Genomic DNA, 19857 nt, shown 5'->3' with positions numbered 1-19857 from the left:
TAACACACAAGCCAACTTCTCACCATCTCCATCTCACTGAGCTTCTGCTGGAGCTGGCTGATGTGCTCCAGCTGTTCACTATTCTTCTCCTGGTGTTTTCTGACCTCAACATTCATCTCGTCCAGTTGCTGTTGGTACTGAACTATCTGCTGCCTGGCCTGCAGAAGATCTGCTGCAGTGCTGCTGTGGCTGGTATTCCTCAGCGTCTCGCCTGCCTGCAGCTGTTATTGTAAATCAGATCAGAACATGGTAAGAAAATGGAAAAAAAAAAATATGAAAGTATACACAGTCAACCGGACACCTGAATAACAAGTGGTAGCACAGACAAACTGAATATATAAAAGATTTTAGGTTTAAAAAAAAAAACATCTCCACCTGCTGGAATTGAATTTGTAGGTTTTGGCTTTGTTCCGTCAGAGCCAGGAATTCTTTCATGATCTCATCTTTCTCTTCGCGAGCCTGCTGAAGGTTGGATGTGAGCTGAGTGATGATGCCATCTCTCTGCTTCAGGGCTGCTTCAAAATCCTGCAGCTATGAATGTAAAATGGAATTAAGTGAAATACCCTCGACTCTCTACAGATTAAGCAGTAAAATCAAGATACATAAGAGTCGAAAGAAATTTTCTGAAGACGAGAAACCGTAGCATTGTTAGAAAGCTAGCAAATGTAAATTGTTCAATAAAAATAAAATAAAACCCTTATCACTTTATCTTTAAGAGCTACATGTTTGTATATATACTGTTTCAAATAAAGGATGTGCTCATGGGCAAATAGTCTATGTCTCCAGCTACTGAGTAAACATTTTAAATTAAAGCGGAGAATCTCATGGTTTACAAATATCATATAACTTTAGATCCGGGGACTAAATCAATATTGTAACAGAACTGCAATCAGTATTTTCTCAAACCACTGGAAGCAGCTCAGCCTTCAGGAGAGCAAGAAACTCAATAACCCATAAAGAATGATGTACAATAGAGTAATTAGACATTTACCTGCTGTACTCCTTCTGAACCAAAGGCAAGCTCTTGACTCAGTTCCTCCACTCCCTGGGTCTCGGCTGCGAGTGCGTCCTCCATATCCTGCATCGTACCTCCTTTCGCCACCTTTTGCAGGGTGTCAACTTCCTCCTGAGCAGTAAAACACCAGTTAGAGCTAACACAACATTTTACAAGGTATTGGTAAGGGAGAGAAGGAGAGGTTTCAGGACCAAGCTTAGCACCAAAGAGCAACAGGCTTTAGTTAGAAGGGCCAAGAGTTACATGAAAACAAAGTGAAGTAAATATGTTATCAACTGCTCCCATTTTAAAACGTAAAGTAATCTTCCAAAACCAAAAGATAGACGCTGTTTACCACACCATTTTTACAGTCTTCACGGTGCACGGTGGAATAGATTTTTCTGAAAAAGTATGAGCTAATAAGACCTAATATGTTCCAGGTAATAACTCAAAAATCATTAAAACAGCCAGAGATAAAAAAGTAGAGCTATAGATTTTAGCAAAGATCAGGTATTTCTTAAATAAACGTTGTTTTCTGTGTTGATTTAGAGGAAATTAAAGACAAAAGGAGATCCCAACATTTATTAATATTTCCTTCTGATCTGAACATGTAAAACTATGATCTAAATGAAATATTGCTCTCGTTATTGCCGACATTTTCCCTAATTTAAATACTAACTCTTAAGTAGTATTATAATTCAGAAAAGTACCTGAACAAACTACATCTGCAAAGTCCTAAAAATCTGAATATTCTGCATTTATTCTACATTTATTTTTTTTAAATCATTACAACTACCCTTCATCAGTGAACACATCTGATGAATACCTCCAGTAGTTTATACAGTATTCATATATATTGGATAGTTTCATACATACATTCACACTCTTCATACTCTTATATTTTTTGTATTTTGTATATAACATAGTTTATCAACATATACACTCACAATTTAGCTTGGGTCCATATTTTATACTGTAATATTTACACATACCCATTTTATGTGCACAATATCTTTGCATTTTATAAAACCACATATCTCCATAATCACATTCGTTGTGCTTAGATTAGATTAGATTAGATATATTTTATACATTACATATAGATATTATACATATACATATACATATACATACATTTCATCCTTTCTAATGATGCTACACGACATCTATTTTTCCCATAGGATAAATAAAATATTTTTCCATCTACCTATCACATGAATTATATTCTCATAAAGACTTAATACAGAATGCACTGAAGCTTGTGCATTGAGAAAATAATTAATAGCATTTAAGGGATCATAAATTAAAAGAGATTTAAATCCTACACACTAGTGCCTTACTTATTTGAGAGTTTAATTTCACATGGAGGAAGCAAAATGTTGTTTTTGTTCCACCTTGATGAACGTAAACACAGCATAGCAAACTTTGGCCGTACAAAATGATTTTTGACTTATCCCGAGCATCTTTCTACCACATTTCTGGTTTTGTTCTCTTCTCTGTTGCAGCTGCATCGATCAACATCTTCCCCGGTTTCTGTCTCCTCTGTTCAAATATCTCCTCCGTAAATCTAAATCTCTTTGTGCAGCATCTCCCGTCCTCTCATCATCCACCCTCGCTCACTCCATTCTCCTGCAGCGTTCAGAGATAATTTACACCTCTAAAATGTCACCGTGTCCTGTCCAGTCCTAAACTACTCAGCCTTTTGTGCTTTCTCGAAGGATTTTCTCTTATCCCCACAGCACAGGTTCAGGTTTCAGACACCTCACATATACATCGTGCGTGAGTATGCAGTCGATTAAGTAGAGCATAAAACAAGCGTGGTTAGTGGGTTACAGAGGATCTTGAGGAGGACTAAAAAGTTAAGCGCACTGAGAGTCCAGCAGCCAGTGGGTTGGTTAGCAAAGCCAAAGCAGAGCCGGAAGAACTGCTTGATCGGATTACTGTACCCAGATAAAATCCTTCGAAGACATCATTAGGATTTCTGTCAGCTCATCGTGGCACCCATTTACCTGTTAATTCACAACGCTCTCGGTCAAACATTAACGTCTGGGAACTCCATAAATCATTTACAAAATCATGTTTGGGCAGATTTGTGCTTCTGCGTTAGAGTTGGAATAGTTAAAATCAAACATTTTTTGGATCAACTTTATTTCCATTTTCTTAATTTGAAACAGTCTCGACTATAAAGGTCGTTTTTGCTGCATTCACATTTCGTGTTAAGTAACAATAAGTATCAAAACAGCATGAAAAGTACAAAAAAGTAGAAAAAAGTATAAATGTTCAAATGAGCATGATTTTCACTGCAGGCGACAGCGGCTGCGTCACTTTTTTTCCCTCCACTTATTTCCCGAGAAGTGTGGAGCATCCAGCAAGGTCATGATTTAAGAAGAGGAAAATTGATTTATCCGGCAAAGACAAAACCTTTTCACCACATGATAATGTAATCACCTTTTAAACGGTCTGACTCAGTGGCGGCGACAATCACTCGCTAATGCGTTCCACCTACCTTTTACTCTTCTTAATGGTCTCAGGTACCAGTTTCAGTTAGAATCAAAAGTGAAATGCCATCAATCTACTGATCTACAGGCTACATTTAAATGATTTGCAAAAACAGCAGAATTGTGGCACAGGATTTGTTAATTAGATACATGCAAAAATCAATCTTCATGTATTAAAAAAAAATTAAATCCTGAAGAAGGGGGGAGCGGGCCACAGGTGTGTCCATAAATCAGCCACATCGGAGCTGACACAACGCTGCAGCATCGTACATTTGACAGCATGAAAAGAAAAGAAAACAGAAAAAAAAGGTCATCTCACCTCTGAGGAATAATCTTCAGCGGTGGTGGACACTTCACTCTCCGGCTGCAAAGGAAAAAAAGGACAAAACAGTTGCATCAATTCCACATGAAAGCAGTTTTGTGAACGTAACCACAAATTTGCAAACATTTTTTTAAAGTGTTTTGTTGTGAAACGGCCCAACATGAGAGTCAGTGCAGTTCCTGACATTTTCCAAAATTTATGACCACAGAAAACTGTATCGGTCATAACAAATACACAGAAAAAATATGAGCCAAATGTCCTATTTCTATTCATATATGGGTCTAGCCTACTTCTGCCACAAAGCTCCTTTTTAACTCCCACAGGGTAACGACAGCGGCCACCATCAAAGTCTATTTTAGGGTTAATTCCTGGGTCGTGCATTGAAACAGTAAAGGGGGCCACGGCGGAAGGATTGATTTAAAACTGTTACAACCAAGAAACATGTAGCATGTTACGTTGTGGATCTGATTTTATTACTCTGTTTATTAGGGAAAGTATTAGAAACAATTAGACAGATGCACCTGAATAAATAAGATGCATCCAATCAATGTAAATTCTGTAACTGCTAAAATCAAAAGTCTGGTGGTTCTCTGATTCACGTGGTTTCTGCAAAAACTGCCGGTGGTTGACACAACTCAATGACATTAAGGTGAGCCATGTTTTTGTGGTTCAATTTAAGACGGATGTTGAAGCAGTATAGTATATGTTTCATGCACAATTAATCCCAAATTAATTTTATATCGTCTCTAAATCTATCTTAAAGGGATTTTTAAGTCTATGATTTCCAGAATATTCTCATGAATAGCCACAAAATGGAAATAGGACTCGAGGAGCTCAGATAGTGCCCCGGCTCTTGACAACAACGACTACAGGACATTTTGTTCTTGTCGAGAGAGACACCTTGCAGGGCTCTGAAGGTTTGATTCTGCTTGCCTTCCAGAGCAGCTTCTACTTCCCTTCTCGAGTGCTTACTGGTTGAGGCTGAGGGTCAATTCACAGAACGCACATTAAAACGTTATTATCGTGCTAACTTCGCCGGCTTTAATTATGAGGCTTATTATCTGGTACATACAGGATGGGAACATAAAGCCCGCTGCAACTAAAAGCTGTGGTTTCTTTGCTTTCCCTGCAAACAACAAAAAAAATAAGATGCTTTATTGTCCTGTTTGACTCAAAGTTTTCTTGCTACGAGGCATCTGTGAAATACGCGTTTGCAATTAAATCCTTTGCAGACGTTTGTGAAAGTCGTGAGAACGGAAAATACTGATGTTGCAGCGTTTCCACAGCAACCCATCCTGCAGCATCACCTAAGGCCAAGGCCCAGTGATCGTTTAGAGTGGGATAAGAACAAAAGACTGTTACATGACCATGAAACAAAACAAAACAAAAAAAAAAGGACAGTCAGAACACTTCACTTTAAGAGGTTAATTAATTCATCAACATAATTAATTCACACTTTGTGCTCTGTGCGGCTCAATCTCTTAAAATGCACATGTTTCGTTTGTTGGTGACGCATAACAGCTTCCATCCAGACGGCGGTTTGTCGCACCGTTGTTTTTTTCTTTCTTTCTTTTTTCTTTTTTTTAAAAAAAGAAAATCAGTAACACCAAAGGTACAGAAAAATAAATCGCTGTGCAACAAATATTTATACATTCAGTCAACCTTAAGGTCTGCTGAAAACTGTTGCAAGGCCACACGAATTGGCCGCGCAGACCGGCACATCTCAACCTGTTTAAAGGCAATTGTCTGTTTCCAAGGCAACCGGGTAGTTTTGTGGCCATGTGCCGCATCAGCCGTACAGTGGGTTCAGAGAAAGAGCGGCTGCGCAGGCCCATTAAAAGGAACTGAGAGGGCTTGAATGATGGAAAAAGATGTACGAGAGCCCTCAGTTCTGCATATATTTTCAAAGCGGTTTCAGATCGCCTCGTTTTCTGCAGAATAATGTTAAATGAGGAGTGTTTGTTTATCACGGTCGTTCAGTGGTCGGGTTAAAAATGTCCCGTTTATCATAAAATATGAGAATAAATTGGGGGTGGAAAGGTTGCGTGTGATAGCAACACTCACAAATCAAATAACGTGTATTAACATTAAAATTGACCTTTTCTATTAGATTAAAAAAAGCGTGGCTCGCAAGGGCTGCAGTAATATTTGTTAATGTGGATGAAACAACAACAGAAACAACAATTAAAGCAGCTTCTCAAGTCTTGTTTATCATGTCCAACACACAAAAAACGGTGGTGTCTTCTTCTCAGGCTTTCCTGCTCTCACACACACACAGTAAACGACTAGCTGATCTCAACTGTGAGGCGACCAGATGGCCAGTGGAGGCGACAGATACGTCCGACTGACATATGAAGCAAACACAGGGTTGCCTGCACGTTTCAGGGAAACACTGTGTTCGACTTTGGTTCCTACCAACAAATTCACCAAGCGGACAGCGAGCGGACAGTGGAGCGTGGGGTGAATCAAGATGAGTGCAAGAGGAGTTGGCCCCGTCCATGCACTAGCAGTATTTTTTATGTTCAGCTTATAGGAAGTAGGTAGAAGCACGTTGAGCGGTTTGATCCCCGAGCACATGGAGCACATGCTAAATCGTCCTTGAACACAATGAACCTCGGAGTTTCTCCATGTGCACGGCACCGGTGTGTGAATGTGTGTGTGCTTGTGTGAATGAATGGATAAATGTGTCATCGCAACTGTAAAGAGCTTTAAGTACTAATAGGTAAATAAACGCTATATAGCCATTTTTTCATGAAGAAACATTTGCGATGGGAAATATACAAGACTGTTACCTAGGCAACCAGAGACTGAAACATCCAGGATGTACCTTTGGCATCTCCGGTCCATAACATGTTGAATTTTACGCGTTAAATATCTCTAATGGTATTTAGATGTTTGACAGAAATCTTGAGATACAGTAGAAGTTGTTGCTGTGAACCCACAACGTGTGGTCAAAAGACAACTTGTGAAAGTACAACAGACCATCCTTAGGTTGAAACAAAAAGAAGAAATCAATCAGGGATCAGGGATAGGCCTGGACTTTCACAGAAGACAACAGTGGTGGACAACAGTAGGACTCTTACACAGTGAACAACACTCTCCAGGAAGTAGGTGAACCAGTATCTAAGTCTACCAAGTAGAGGAGATTTCATCAGAGCAAATACAGAGGGTACAAACCATCAATCAGCTTCAAAAGTGGAAAGGCCAGATTGGACTTGGCCAAAAAAAAAAAAAAACTTCAGAAGAAGCCAGCACAGTTATAGGACAGCATTATTTGGACAGATGAAACTAAGATCAACACGCACCAGAGTGATGGGAAGAGAGAAGTATACAGAAGGCTTGAAACAGTTCATGATCCAAAGGATCGAATCAGACATGGTGGACACGGTGTGATGAAATGTGCACGCATTGTGTCACTAGTGTTAACGGATGATGTGACAGAACACAAAAGCAGCCAAATAAATTCTGAAGCGAATATATTTACTGCTCAGATTCACCCAAACGCACCAAAGTTTACTGGACGGCGCTTCACAGCACAGAGATGGAAACACAAGTGAAGAAATGGAATATTCTGCACCAGATCTTAACCTAATTGAGCACTTTTCAATTACTTAGGGCAGGAAGACTAACAAACAAAGAACAAATAAAGACAGCTGCAGTAAAGGCCTGGCAAAGCATCACAAAGGAGGAAACACAGTAATAAGTGACGTCCATGGGATCCAGGCTTCAGGCTGTCATTGCCTGCAACGGATTCTCAATAATGTATTAAACATTTTGTTTATGATAATGTTAATTTTTACGTTTTCCTAAACATTTCATGGGATATTTGTGTTCAATCCCTTGAATCAAACCCAAAAGTCTGCACTTCAACTGCATCTTAGTTGTTTATCTTCATATCTAATATGGTAGCATGTAGAGTTCAAATCATGAACATCGTGTCACTGTCCAAATATGTATATATATGGGAGTAATTGCTGTATTTTGGTGAAACTGACGATCATTAAAGCAAAACAAATAATTAACCATCTCTTTGTGTTTCAATTACACACTAGCTTTTAAAAACTCTGAAAGAAAAACATTTTAATTTATCGTTTAGTGGTAAAAATTCCCACATCACTGCTCGGTGCCTCCGGTGGGACCGGTTGTCATGACAGCTACAAACAGACACAATGATCTTTTCCACACTGATCTATTACTATGAATCCTCTCTCGAGGCACGGCCTCTTTTAAAAAGCCCCTGCTCGAACACGTTAACTATTTAAAATAATAATAAAAACAGAAAAATTAAGCCATTAAGTCGACCTGAAACACTGAAAGACTTTGTGTTTGCAGGAGGAACAGATGGACCGAACACTAATAAAATCAGGCGCATCGAGAGAAATGTCCAGAAATCAGAGTAAAGCTTAAAAGCTGCAATCAGCGACCGAAACAGAGACGAATATGACATATTTAGTGCAACTTTGTGTTATTTATGAATCACTGTCTGTAATCAGTAGATATATAAAGGGATTCACTAAGGGGGAAACAGGAAAGTCAGCAGTGGAAAGTATTTTTCCATAGAGCTCCCAGAGCATTTAATTAGTGCACTTTATCATTTGCAACAGAGAGGGATGAGAGGATTAACTCATTAATGTATTACACGGTTTCATCAAAAGAATTAAAACAGAACTAAAACATGCGAGTGGAGACATTATTTAATAATTAATTTGATTAAAAAAAAAATATTTCTTTTATTAAACCAAGATGTCAAATACTGACACTGATCCCAAACCAGAGTGGGTCTTTGTAGATATTTGATATGGTGCTGTTATGATTAAAGATTTGCATCCCCTCAACACAACCTGCTTTAAAACTGTCTGAGTAAACAAAATAAACTCCAACGATCCAACTTAAGAACTTGTAAGGCTTGCACCTCCTCATCTTCATCCAAGGTATTCAAATAAATGAATATTTTTTTACAATATTACAGTGATTTTTAAATAAATTTCCTTATACCACTTTCAGTTTTACTTCCAGGCGTCTAACTTGCACGGATTTTGTGCAGCTATGGTTCGATTTTAACATGATGCATCAAAATAAGACTACTGCTCAGAAATTTAACACTAAATAGGCCAACAGGAGTGTGTGTGTGTGTGTGTTGTTATAATATAAAACAAGTGTGAGCGTCTACCTCTATGTTGTAGGTCTGGTCATGCTTAACAGTCTCTCCGCTCCTCAGTGTCTTGGTGAAGGTAAACTCAGTAGTGGGTGGGTCTTTATTTCCTCCTTGTGACCCATCTCCTCCTCCTCCTCCTCCTCCTCCTTCTCCTTCTCCTTCTCCTCCGGTCGGGACCTCCTCTCCTCCCACGGACGGATCCGGTTCGACCTCCACTCTTCCCTGCGAATCTCCCTCCGAGTCGTCCGCCGACTTCTTTTTCTTCTTCTTCTTCTGCTTCTTCTGGGAGTCGGCGTGAGCTTTTCTCTGCCGGTACTCAGCCAACTGGAAATAGAGAAGGAAAAACAGACTGTGTTAAAAAAAATAAATAAATAAATTAAATTAAGGTGATCCTTGACAGTTACAGCAAACATTTAAACTGCAATCTATTAAATAGCTGTTCGAGTTCCAGCTGTAGAGTTTTCTTTATCTGACCCACATCTTCTTTATAAACAGAACCCTCTGCTTCATCCTAACTAATATCCCCAAATATATTTAACACAGATTAAGCAATTCTGAAAAAAAAATAGGATAAATAAATGAACCTACTCTGAGTCGACACAGTTTGGTGAAACTCAAGCGAAACATGGTTTGCCCCAAATACGCGTCCTCCCTGCTCTGAGCGAATCCTCCCACCCTGTGTCCATATGACGTGACACATGCCTCACGCTGTGCCAGGTGCTAATCCCGACTAAAGGGATTGCATTTTCAAACTATGTCAATGATCTGACCAAACACCATATAACACAGAATTTGTTTCTTTATTCGGCCCGTTCACGAAACTGTTCCCCGAGAAGCGACATTAATGTTTAATATTGTTTTTATATTCTGCCAACTTTATGTCTTTCTGAAGACAAAATCTGACAATAAGATGCCAACAACGTCAGAACATCACATTTAAGAAGCTTAAAAAAAAGTAACCAGGTAATATCTGAGTTGTAGTAAAAAAAACAACAACAAGCTTTTCACTCTGCTTCACGTCTTTCTTTCTATCTCTCTGTCACGCCTTCAAATCAAATGACGATATGATGACGCAGCGTAAACAGCTAGTGCTACTGACACTCGTTATTATGTGAACAGCCAGGTGACGGCAAACAGGAGTCAGCTGGGCAGGGCGGACAGCAGGGGCTACAGGTGTCACACCACAGGTGCTTCATGGACGCCGGGGCAGACAGGCTGTTGCCAAGGATACCGTGCTAATGCCTTCTCACCTGTCAGACGGACACCGTGGACCTGCTCACACATGAATTAATTTGATTTAAAAGCTGTTGCTTTTGTGCTCCTTCGGGGGCCAAACGGTGACTTTAACAGACTAAACCGTCAGTTCCTCACTGTTATAATGTGGAGTGTATGTAAATGTCATACGGAGGATGTAGTTTGTGGTGTTGTTAAGCAGGATTGAATGAAACATAAAAGTGCGGCTAGCTGGATGAAATGTTGTTGTCACGATTCGACCGTGCTACAAACCAAAATAAAATAAAATGAAAACACAGTTTACACAGATCTCTCAGTTATTTTTAATGAAATGCTTCATAACATAACCTTCATGAAGCATTTTATGAACCTCCCTAAAGAAGATTCAATGAACTGGCAAGTGAGCGAACTATATTCACGGTCTGGAACATTTTTCAAAGACATTAGTTGTTGCTGGAAAGTTGACAGAGTTCAACCTCCTCATTTATTCTATGAAATATCTCAGCAGTTCTCCGCTGAGAACTGACCATGAATAGACACGGACGTTCTTGACTCTGAGGCATTATATGAGGCGTCATATTCTGCTAAGTGGTGATGCTCAGTTTTTTTTTTTCCTTGAGCACAATCATGAGGTTTTTTAGCTTCTGGCAAAAGTTGCAACAGCGACTGGACAGACTGTCATGAGACTGTTGAAAATACAGTTTATCCTCTTTCTCAGCCAGTTTATCACGATGATAAAATCAGACACTCACTGGGGGAAATGTCTGATGCAACAGCTGATACATCCAGAAAATGAAACTTATCATCGCTTACAGCGTTTAAGACACTAATGTGCATCAAAAGTGACTGTAAACAATTCCACAAAATGAAGATGAAATCACTGAAACTGAAAGTGCATGAAGTCCACTTAACACCTCCTAAGTCATAGGTCTTCAAGTGGGGAACATGACCCCTAGGGGTTCTGCAGAGGTACTGCAGGGGGAGGGTCACAAAATCTTTGGTTGATTAGACATTTTTATATATTTTTTTTTTAAACTTCCCGCCCACAAATTTAAATTTGTTGAAATATACATTAACATGAATCCAACATATTTTAGTAAAGGGATAAAGGATAGCTTAATACTGAATGCAAAATAATAATAATAATAATGTATATTTATAAATATTAGCAGTAGGTCGAGTTTAATAGAGAACAGAAATGTAATAGGTGTGAGGGTCCCTACTTAATCTCTCCTTCACTTTGGGGGTCCTTGGCCTGAAAAATGTTGAAGACCCCTATCCTAAATTACTAGTTAAGTAGAGGTGACTGTTAGGACGACGAGAAGTGGCAGTAAACGTTTGGCCGCTGCAGCAGTTAAAGAGAGTAAGCACATTTTCTACAGCTCTGCTTTGGTGATGCTGGACAAAAAGGTTAAAGGTCGACACGACAGAGCCGAGAGTGGGTGTCGTGGTCATGTTCCCCCACCTACAACGACCGGCTTAAAAGCTCAAAGGGCTCTTCATCTGTGCCTCCGCACCTCCACATGTGATCCACCCATCCTCCAAAAATACCCACGTAAAGAGCTTTGTCTCTCAAGTACCAGGGCACACAGAATAAAATATGAATGAACGCTTACAGACGGGAGCTGTAAGCAGCTGAAATTACAAGATGATGTTTTAATTCAGAACTCCAAACAGAGTAAAGCAGCAGCAGACCGGCCGGCGCAACCGACCCAGAATTTAGGAAAAGTCTAGGGAACCCCAGCCTTTGGTTGAGCTGCTTATCATAGCAGGCTGCCCCATTTGGCTGGGCAGAGCAGAGCCTTGGCTGAGCATATGGAGAAGTGAAGCCTGCGTAGATGTATCACCATCTGGGGAAACAGAAACTACGTAGGTGTATCACCATCTGCTGTCTGAAAACATTTACGCAGGCATATTTCTGCACAGGTTTTTATTTATTTATTTATTTTTAAATCCGCGTCTAATAGTAGATGACTAATAACGTCCAAGTATGCTGAGAGTCTTTTTTTGGTTGGAGAGATCCGTTAAATTGCAGGAGAATTGTTCTACTAGAAGAAAACGGTATATTGATCATCTAATTTAGCGCTGATGTTTAATTCTAGAAAGTGTCTTGATTAGTTTTTATTTGTCTGAATATTTTACTGGTGCAAAATCTGAAATTTTGGAACAAAAATGAATTTTAATGTAAAGCAGCAACCAAAAACTAAACATGCATTTTTACTTTTTGTGATTAATTCAGAAGCTAAATAAATGTAAAAATGCTTAGAAATCTGTTTAAAATTATTCTTCTTCATAGCACATTTACTTTTCTAGCATCTTGACAACTTCCTAAGTGCTAGATCATTATGAGTTTAGAGACTAGATTAGTTTGCCAACTAGCAGAAATTCAACCTGCAACTGTTGATAATAACAAAAATAATTCTAGTGCGTTTTAAGCAGACGTGTTAAAACAGTTCCTGGTTTTCCCAAATGTAAGGATTTGATGCTTTTCTTTGCTATATGTCATAATAATTATGGAGTTTCTCTGGGCCGTGGTGGGTCGAACAAAAAGAAACACAGGTGATGAGAAATTAGATAATAAATAGAGAAAATATCTGTTATAACTGACCAAAAATTGACCAAAAATCAAGGAATAGTCTTGAAAAAATATTTTGTCTGACCAAAAGCCCAGTCCAAATATAATTTACCATCATGTGTGATGATAATAAATTAAATCCTCGAACAAATGAGTGAATCAGTCAAGTAATCAATGCCGCTGTAATACATGAGGCAGTCATGTGCAATGCCTGACAGTGGTGTGGGTTAAATAAGGCGACTAATCATACTGTGATTAACTGTTGCATAAAAATCAGTGGCTCCTCATGTGTTAACAAGTTATGTGACTCAGAAAAAAAGGGCGCCTTAAGTCTGTCGAAAACACTTCATCAACAGGAAAAAAAAAGGCAGTTTATAAGGCGACGCGCTCACTTTTGCATAACTGTGTTTCCAACTATTACGTACATATAAAACCAGTAACTACCCACATGGCGTCCTATGGTCTGACTGGTGTCCATCACTGAAAACAGTAGTTCACTGGAACCCAGAGGGGAAGTTTCCGCCTCCAGTGTCATGTGCCAGTGACAGTGCCACCAGTGTTAGTCAACACACACAGCTACTCGAAGGACAAAATACTCTGATTCACACACACACGTTTACTATCAGTGAAGAACAAAAGTTATTTTTTGCAAGGCATCAGCAACTTAAGCCACCTCTGCCCCACCTGATTTGTCACAACTACAACAGGCAGATCTGCAAAATATTCAAGATGCTCTGAACAGAGAGGCGGACAAAACTGGCTAGTGATGAAGAAGCTGGGACTGTTTGGACTGACCAGCAGAGTCATTTCTGTGGTTAGTTGCAAAGCTTCACAGCAATTATATGTGACCAGAATAATAAACAAGAAAATCAAAGGCGCCGTGCATTTACAATGAGGCAATGCACAAACACAGCTTCACTTAAAAAAATGTATTTACCTAAGAAGCAAAACGTCACAGGTGACAGGTTATTAAATCAGGTTCAGTTTATTCTGCGGGCCAACAAATCATCTTTAACTATTTCTCCGATATCACTATTATTTTCCATTTGGGAAAAAAATAGACGGGAATGTCTGGGAATGATCGAGGTACTCATGCAGGATGACCACTGCCACAGTCTTCTTCTTGTCCTCAGAAACAACACAAGCAAGAAAAAAAAGACCAGTATAGGCCACTAAACCTATTTAACTAGGAGACAAAGTACAAAAACAGATCGATAATTACAGTCATAGAATTTACTGTTCTTGTATGACACAGGTCTTAAATACTTTTCTACAATTCATCCAATAGAAAGATATGTGGCATCAAACATATTTCTTGATTTTGGCATATAGGTAGAACATCCTAGGTCTGATAACTAAAGTATTGTCCTAGATTCAATATATTTCAACACCAAAGCAGCAAAAGCTGCCTTTTTCTTGTGAATGCACCCCATGAATATATTCTGCTCCTGGACAAAATAAAAACTACTGGCACAAACACTGTGATAAATAAACTATTTCGGGCATGGAGATACCGGTTCCTGTCTGAAACCCACACAGCCTCATGCACGGTATGATATCACGACATTAGTCACTAGTTTTGGTGTGTGCAACTATGCCGCAGCGTATTCAGAAGAGACTGCAAAAAGCGTCCAGAGCTGCACAGAAAGTTACGTGCAGCCATCATCCAGGTTGCAGCTAATTAAACCTGGGCAGCTGTTAAACCCTCACATTCAATCAATCACCGGGAGATCCCGTCTAAAAACGGTACGGCGTGGCTTACCGGGAGTTAGAAAAGTTTTCCGTATCTTACGGTCTCAGCACAGACGACAAAAGCTGCGGCTTTAAAAACTAAAACTCTAAATTAAGTGCTTATAGTCCAAACTACATTCATCACACAGAGCGGTGCAGGGAACTTCCATGACTAGACACCGGAGGGATTAACTATTCAGGCCTAGGTTAAGTAGATCAACCTATATCTTTACTGTCCTCAACACTGACACAGACCTTTTAGCTTATACTGCATGAAGTCTGAGAAAAAAACAATATTAATATTAAAATTATCTGTGTGCACAGTTCAGTAACTGGCCTCTCCAATTTGGAGTGAACACCTAATTCTATAGCAATTAGATATGTAAAGAAACAAAGCATCCTCTTAGCAAAAATAGAAGAGAAGCATCTCAAGCTCACAACACTGTTTACTGCTCTAGTAGCTCATTTTGTAGATGCTGCTGCATGATAAAGTTGCAAACACACGTTTAATAAATCGCCAGGATCAGAGAAGCAGGGAGACAAATAAACATGCTATACTCCATCATGAATGATGTCTGCATCCCCTGAGCCAAATTAGTTCCCTCCCCATGCTGGAAAAACAAATGGGTTGAGACACGTTATTCCCTCATGTTTCATTAAAAAAAAAAAAAAGTCTCCGCTGTTTAACATTCGCAGAAAACTTATGACAAGGACGAGGATGGATGCAGCTACAAAAAGAGTGAAAAGTAGTTCATCGTGTTCAGAGAAGACATCCCTCTGTTACAAAAGTGTTATAAAAGCCATAGACCATCCTAGCAATGTAAAAGGTGTTTCTGTGACCTAGCACAGAATCTTACACCATCCTTCCTCGCCGCAGAGAAGATTACCTTTCTCAAAAGGAGACACTCGTGTAACGGGAGAACGGAAGCCGAAGCCTTGAGCAAGTACATCCATACATGCCAGTGAGTGAAAGCAACAATATACATGCAGCTAATGGCTTCAAAAACCAACCCATAAGTTTGTCTGGTAAACATTTGCTTGGTACAAATGTAATTTCAGTCAGGCTGTTCTGTGCAATTCACCCTTCACTCAGACAAATGATCCAAGAAAACAATCGTCGACTCATCGGGTGAACATGATCTTCATGCTGCCAAGTCCCATTTCTTTAAATTCAGAATGAAAATTTCACAAAATTTAATTCCTGTAGACAATCCGAGGTAAAATTCAGTCTGGTTAATTAATCATGTATGTAAAACAACTAGTTAAAATATGTTTTAGTAAGTCTAGAAAAGCAGCTGATCGTGTCAGAATCACTTATTGGCTCGCCCCTCGATGTAAGCTTTGACTGATAACAATGCCCGGGACATCACAATATCTCCAGAAGTTTGTGTGAGGACACGGTGACATGGTTCTGTGTGGGAAAAAACACAGAACACTGCAACACAGAGGGGCCTTTTATGAGCCAAAATACCAGAGTCACAACCGAGGAGATGCTCTTTCTCCTTCCCACAGAGCAAACCTGAAAGCCAGAGCTCGAGAATGAAACCTGGCGTAACCAAAAGACTCATCAAACAGCAGACTACGGGACTCTTTCCTCTTTTCCTGTTTCTGAACTGCAGCGCAGTGTAGATGCATTCGTAAAAATGCAATTTTAATCACAGTTAATTACAAGCAACTTAGCGAGGGTGAACTTATTCTGCAAACACTAGATTGCTGCACTGATTATCAGTGATTTACTAAATACAATTAACTCTGTTGTGAGTGCTGCACTTAGCCACTTGTCTCCAGGATGCATTATGAGACCACTGTATATTACAAATGTATACACAGTTAAAATGGACATGACGCTCAGGTTTGAGTGCTTCGGCGTGTGTTAACATCTCCTTGCAGGGAACTGAGATAAGATGTTTTGGGTATGAAAAGCATAACAGAGCTGCTGCAAGGTTATGCCACAAACATCCAGTCAAAACTATTAGAAATAAATGTGTATGTTTCAGATGGAGGTGTGCACCAGTTTGTTTCACTAGCTAAAAAATATTTGAAAAAAATAATAATACAAGCAGTTCACCCACTTAAGTGGGAAAAGTGTTTGCTGTCTTGACCTGACTGTTGATGCTGTTACTCGATACAGCCAATATAACACAAGTTTGACGCGTTCGCCTCTAGCTAGAGGGGATATGTCCTGTAAATCCTGTTACACCAGCCTGTCAGTGTCACTCCAGGTGGAGTTTATAAGCCCTCGATGCCGACGGGACGGCTTCACTTAAGGATGATTAACCGGGCATTGCGTGCACACTTACACAAGGCAGCTCACCTAAAGTAAAACACTTGAGCAACGTTGAGCATGCAGCGTGACAAAGGCGTTGGTGGCTAGCGGTGGCTATGCTACCCCCCCTCCTGGCTGTCAGACCAGCGCAGGGCGCATGTTTGCTAGTACTGACAGCTGAGAGGGAGATATGAAGGGGAGGGTGGGGAGGGGGGACCCAAAACAGCTGACAGACCCAGCTGTGAGAAAACAAGTTGCTGACAACATTAAAATACTACTTTAAAGCAATGGGAGCACTGTTTAGTGAGTTACGCTAACACCAAAACTGAGAATCATACCTTTGCTTTGCCGGCCTCCAGCTTCTTTTGCCTCTCCTCGTCCTCCATCACCGTCGTCCCTGTGGCTGAGACAAGAGGGAAGTTGCTTCATACGAGATATCAGAAAGAAAAAAAAATCTAAACGCTAACGGAGAAATATTTCTTGTCCGGTGTCTAGCTCGCTTCCACTCGCAGTCACTAGCTGTCTCCTTGCTGGTAGTCCGCCGCCATGTTTTCCACGTAAACATGAGACCCATCCACGATGACGTCGCGTAGGTGCCTTCACAGCCACGCCCACTGACATTCCTCCATGGGTGCCTTCGAGTGCTGTCCGAAATATCACCACTCATCGTACAGACCAGACAATTTTGATAAATTTTGAAAAGGTTTTTGAGCTCTTTCACTTAAACTTATTTTATTTTTTGATGATATATATAAAAATACACTATTCTGAATTATACTTTAGCAAAAAACTATTTTTTTCATTAAATAATCGTCAAATTAGCTAGATACATTTATGTTAATACACATATTTCCTATTCTACTTCTGATCTCTTAAATGTTGCTTGCAGATTTGTCAGATTTGTCAGATTTGTCAGATTTAGGACTTTAATGAAAACAATCTTCTGGGTTAAACTCGAATAAAATATGTCTTGGATCAGTTTGACTCTGTACTAAAATGGACTATCTTATTGCACAAAAATGCTTAAAATATCAAGTGAACATTTCATTATGTAAAATTGAAATATTCGGAGTGCTATTATATTTGTCACATATACGTCTGCAGTGCTATAGATGGATTAACGTGTAAATTGCATTTTAAGTCAAGATGGAGACACTTTTACACACTGTATATTATTTTACAGTTACATTTGTAACTGTTGTAGTTACATTTTAACTCACGTGTTTTGCATGTCATGTCTCATTTGGAAAAGCATAGTTGACAAATAAAAGGTCAATGTTTTTCCCTATAGTAAAGGTATAAATTGTCTTTAAGTGGAGGTACATGTATCTCCAGTGCACCCGTATTAATGTAAAGTCCATCACAGTGGCCTAAACATTATAGACTGACTTGACTGTCTAAAAATCCCCAGCCTCTGAGGTTTGGAAAAATAATATGTCATGGCAGGATCCCTGCTCCCTGTATTCATGTAACATTAGTTCAGGTATGATGACTATAATTTCTTTCTTAATATTTGGTAACAACAGCAAGATGTTTTGATGTCAATGTCATAAATCTCGCTGTGTTTTGTGCAGTCTGAATTCAGCCTAAAACGTCTGCTCAGTTTCTATGGTAACGGGAGGAGAGGTTGCCAGAGCCGTCCCAGTTGAGAGTTTTCTTTTTTACCCACTAAACATTTTCATTTCAAAGCTGTTTTCTGATAATAAAGGCTTCAGCCATCGCCTCAGATCCTACGGCACAACTGTCTGATTAGGCTATTCTAGGCACATATCCAACAACCTCCTTGATAAGGAAACATTTCAGCTGTGTTGGGTAAATGCCACTGCAGGTAACATAAGAGGCTGGCATCAGTTTCGAAGACAGATGGGGGGTGGTGAAGAAAGGGATGGATACCACTTTATTCACAGGCGCCATCTTTACAAAAGGTTTAGAATTAATTAAAACACAGTATAGTATGTGAAGTGAATACTTCTTTTCTGACATTTTCTACGTAATAGAGCGGAGACTAGCATGATAGTCACGCTGTGTTATTGCACTGTCATTTTTAATTCTTTTATCAAATGATCAAATGGAAGACGTGAGACGCATTGCAAAGCCATAATACTTTGAATAATCTGAGCTTTTCGTACGATTTTAGAAATATTGAGGTTTTTTTTACAAGTTTGTGCCATATTTGTTTTACAATTTGCTTAATAAATTACTATCACTACAAATTATTCATATTATCATAAAACAAAAATTGCACATTCTTCGTTCATTCAATTGTGCTTGTTACATTTTTGGCATATTCCACATTGCTATGAATATTACTCTGTTAAAGTGATATTTAAATTTACCCTAAAATCAGATAAATGTAAAATATAAAGTCTCCAAAATATACACGTAATATTTGAGAGTTTGTATCATTTAAATTCTGGAAGTTAAAACCCAAGTCCCAGGAAGTTTCCATGTCCAAGCATCAAACAAAGTATTCCCATAGTCTACAGTTTTCTTGTGACTCAACATAGCTTTTTATAAAACCTGGGCTTTTCATAGAGAACACAAAAAAAAAAATTCCAAGTTTCTATTCTACTTCTTCAGTTAGTTGATTTGAAACATACCAGCTGCAGCAGGAGATGAAGCTCTGTGTCGTCTGCTGACGGGAGCCGAACAACTTATGGTCTGGCAGATCTTGAATTCCACCCATCTTCTTTTGGACATTCTCACCAACGTGATATCCCCCGTGAACACTCGCCGTTTGTTCAACAGCGTCTACGGGAACCACAGAGCGAGCGTTCGAAAGTTGCGGCGCTTTCTAAATTATTGATTCGCCCGGGGAGTACTGTGTCTGCAGTTACCCGAGCAACTTTACCGAGTATAGACCACAACAGTTGGGTCAGGGCCCGATTCCATGCACTATTAAAAACACAACAGCATGCATATTTAGGAACAGATTCATGCTTTTAAAAGGTTCAGGGGAACAGAGGCAGTTAATACATTAGAGATGTGATTATAAAAGAAACATCATTTACATAAGCTTTTGATAAGAGTGTGGCTGGGAGAAATGAGAGACACAGCGGAGATATATACGCACGGTTTATTAA

General features: G+C 39.4%; 1 protein-coding gene across 5 annotated transcripts in view; it reads right to left on the bottom strand.

Moving 5' to 3' along the window:
* Positions 1 to 17323, bottom strand: part of akap9 (A kinase (PRKA) anchor protein 9) — a 64112-nt gene extending 46789 nt beyond the window's left edge. For 4 of the 5 annotated variants that reach the window (XM_047604544.1, XM_047604545.1, XM_047604548.1 and 1 more), the window contains exons 1-7: positions 17113 to 17323; positions 8985 to 9293; positions 3812 to 3856; positions 2941 to 3003; positions 992 to 1126; positions 376 to 531; positions 24 to 221 (exon numbers count right to left, since the gene is read on the bottom strand). In XM_047604544.1, coding sequence (XP_047460500.1) covers positions 24 to 221; positions 376 to 531; positions 992 to 1126; positions 2941 to 3003; positions 3812 to 3856; positions 8985 to 9293; positions 17113 to 17160 — 954 coding nt within the window. In that variant the 5' untranslated portion in view covers positions 17161 to 17323. The remainder of the gene's footprint in view (positions 1 to 23; positions 222 to 375; positions 532 to 991; positions 1127 to 2940; positions 3004 to 3811; positions 3857 to 8984; positions 9294 to 17112) is intronic. The other variant, XM_047604547.1, reaches the window with a different exon arrangement.
* Positions 17324 to 19857: the final 2534 nt, after the last annotated feature.

Source organism: Mugil cephalus, chromosome 14 (assembly GCF_022458985.1).
Source record: "Mugil cephalus isolate CIBA_MC_2020 chromosome 14, CIBA_Mcephalus_1.1, whole genome shotgun sequence".
Classification (NCBI taxonomy): domain Eukaryota; kingdom Metazoa; phylum Chordata; class Actinopteri; order Mugiliformes; family Mugilidae; genus Mugil; species Mugil cephalus.
This window is presented reverse-complemented; position numbering and strand designations above follow the sequence as displayed.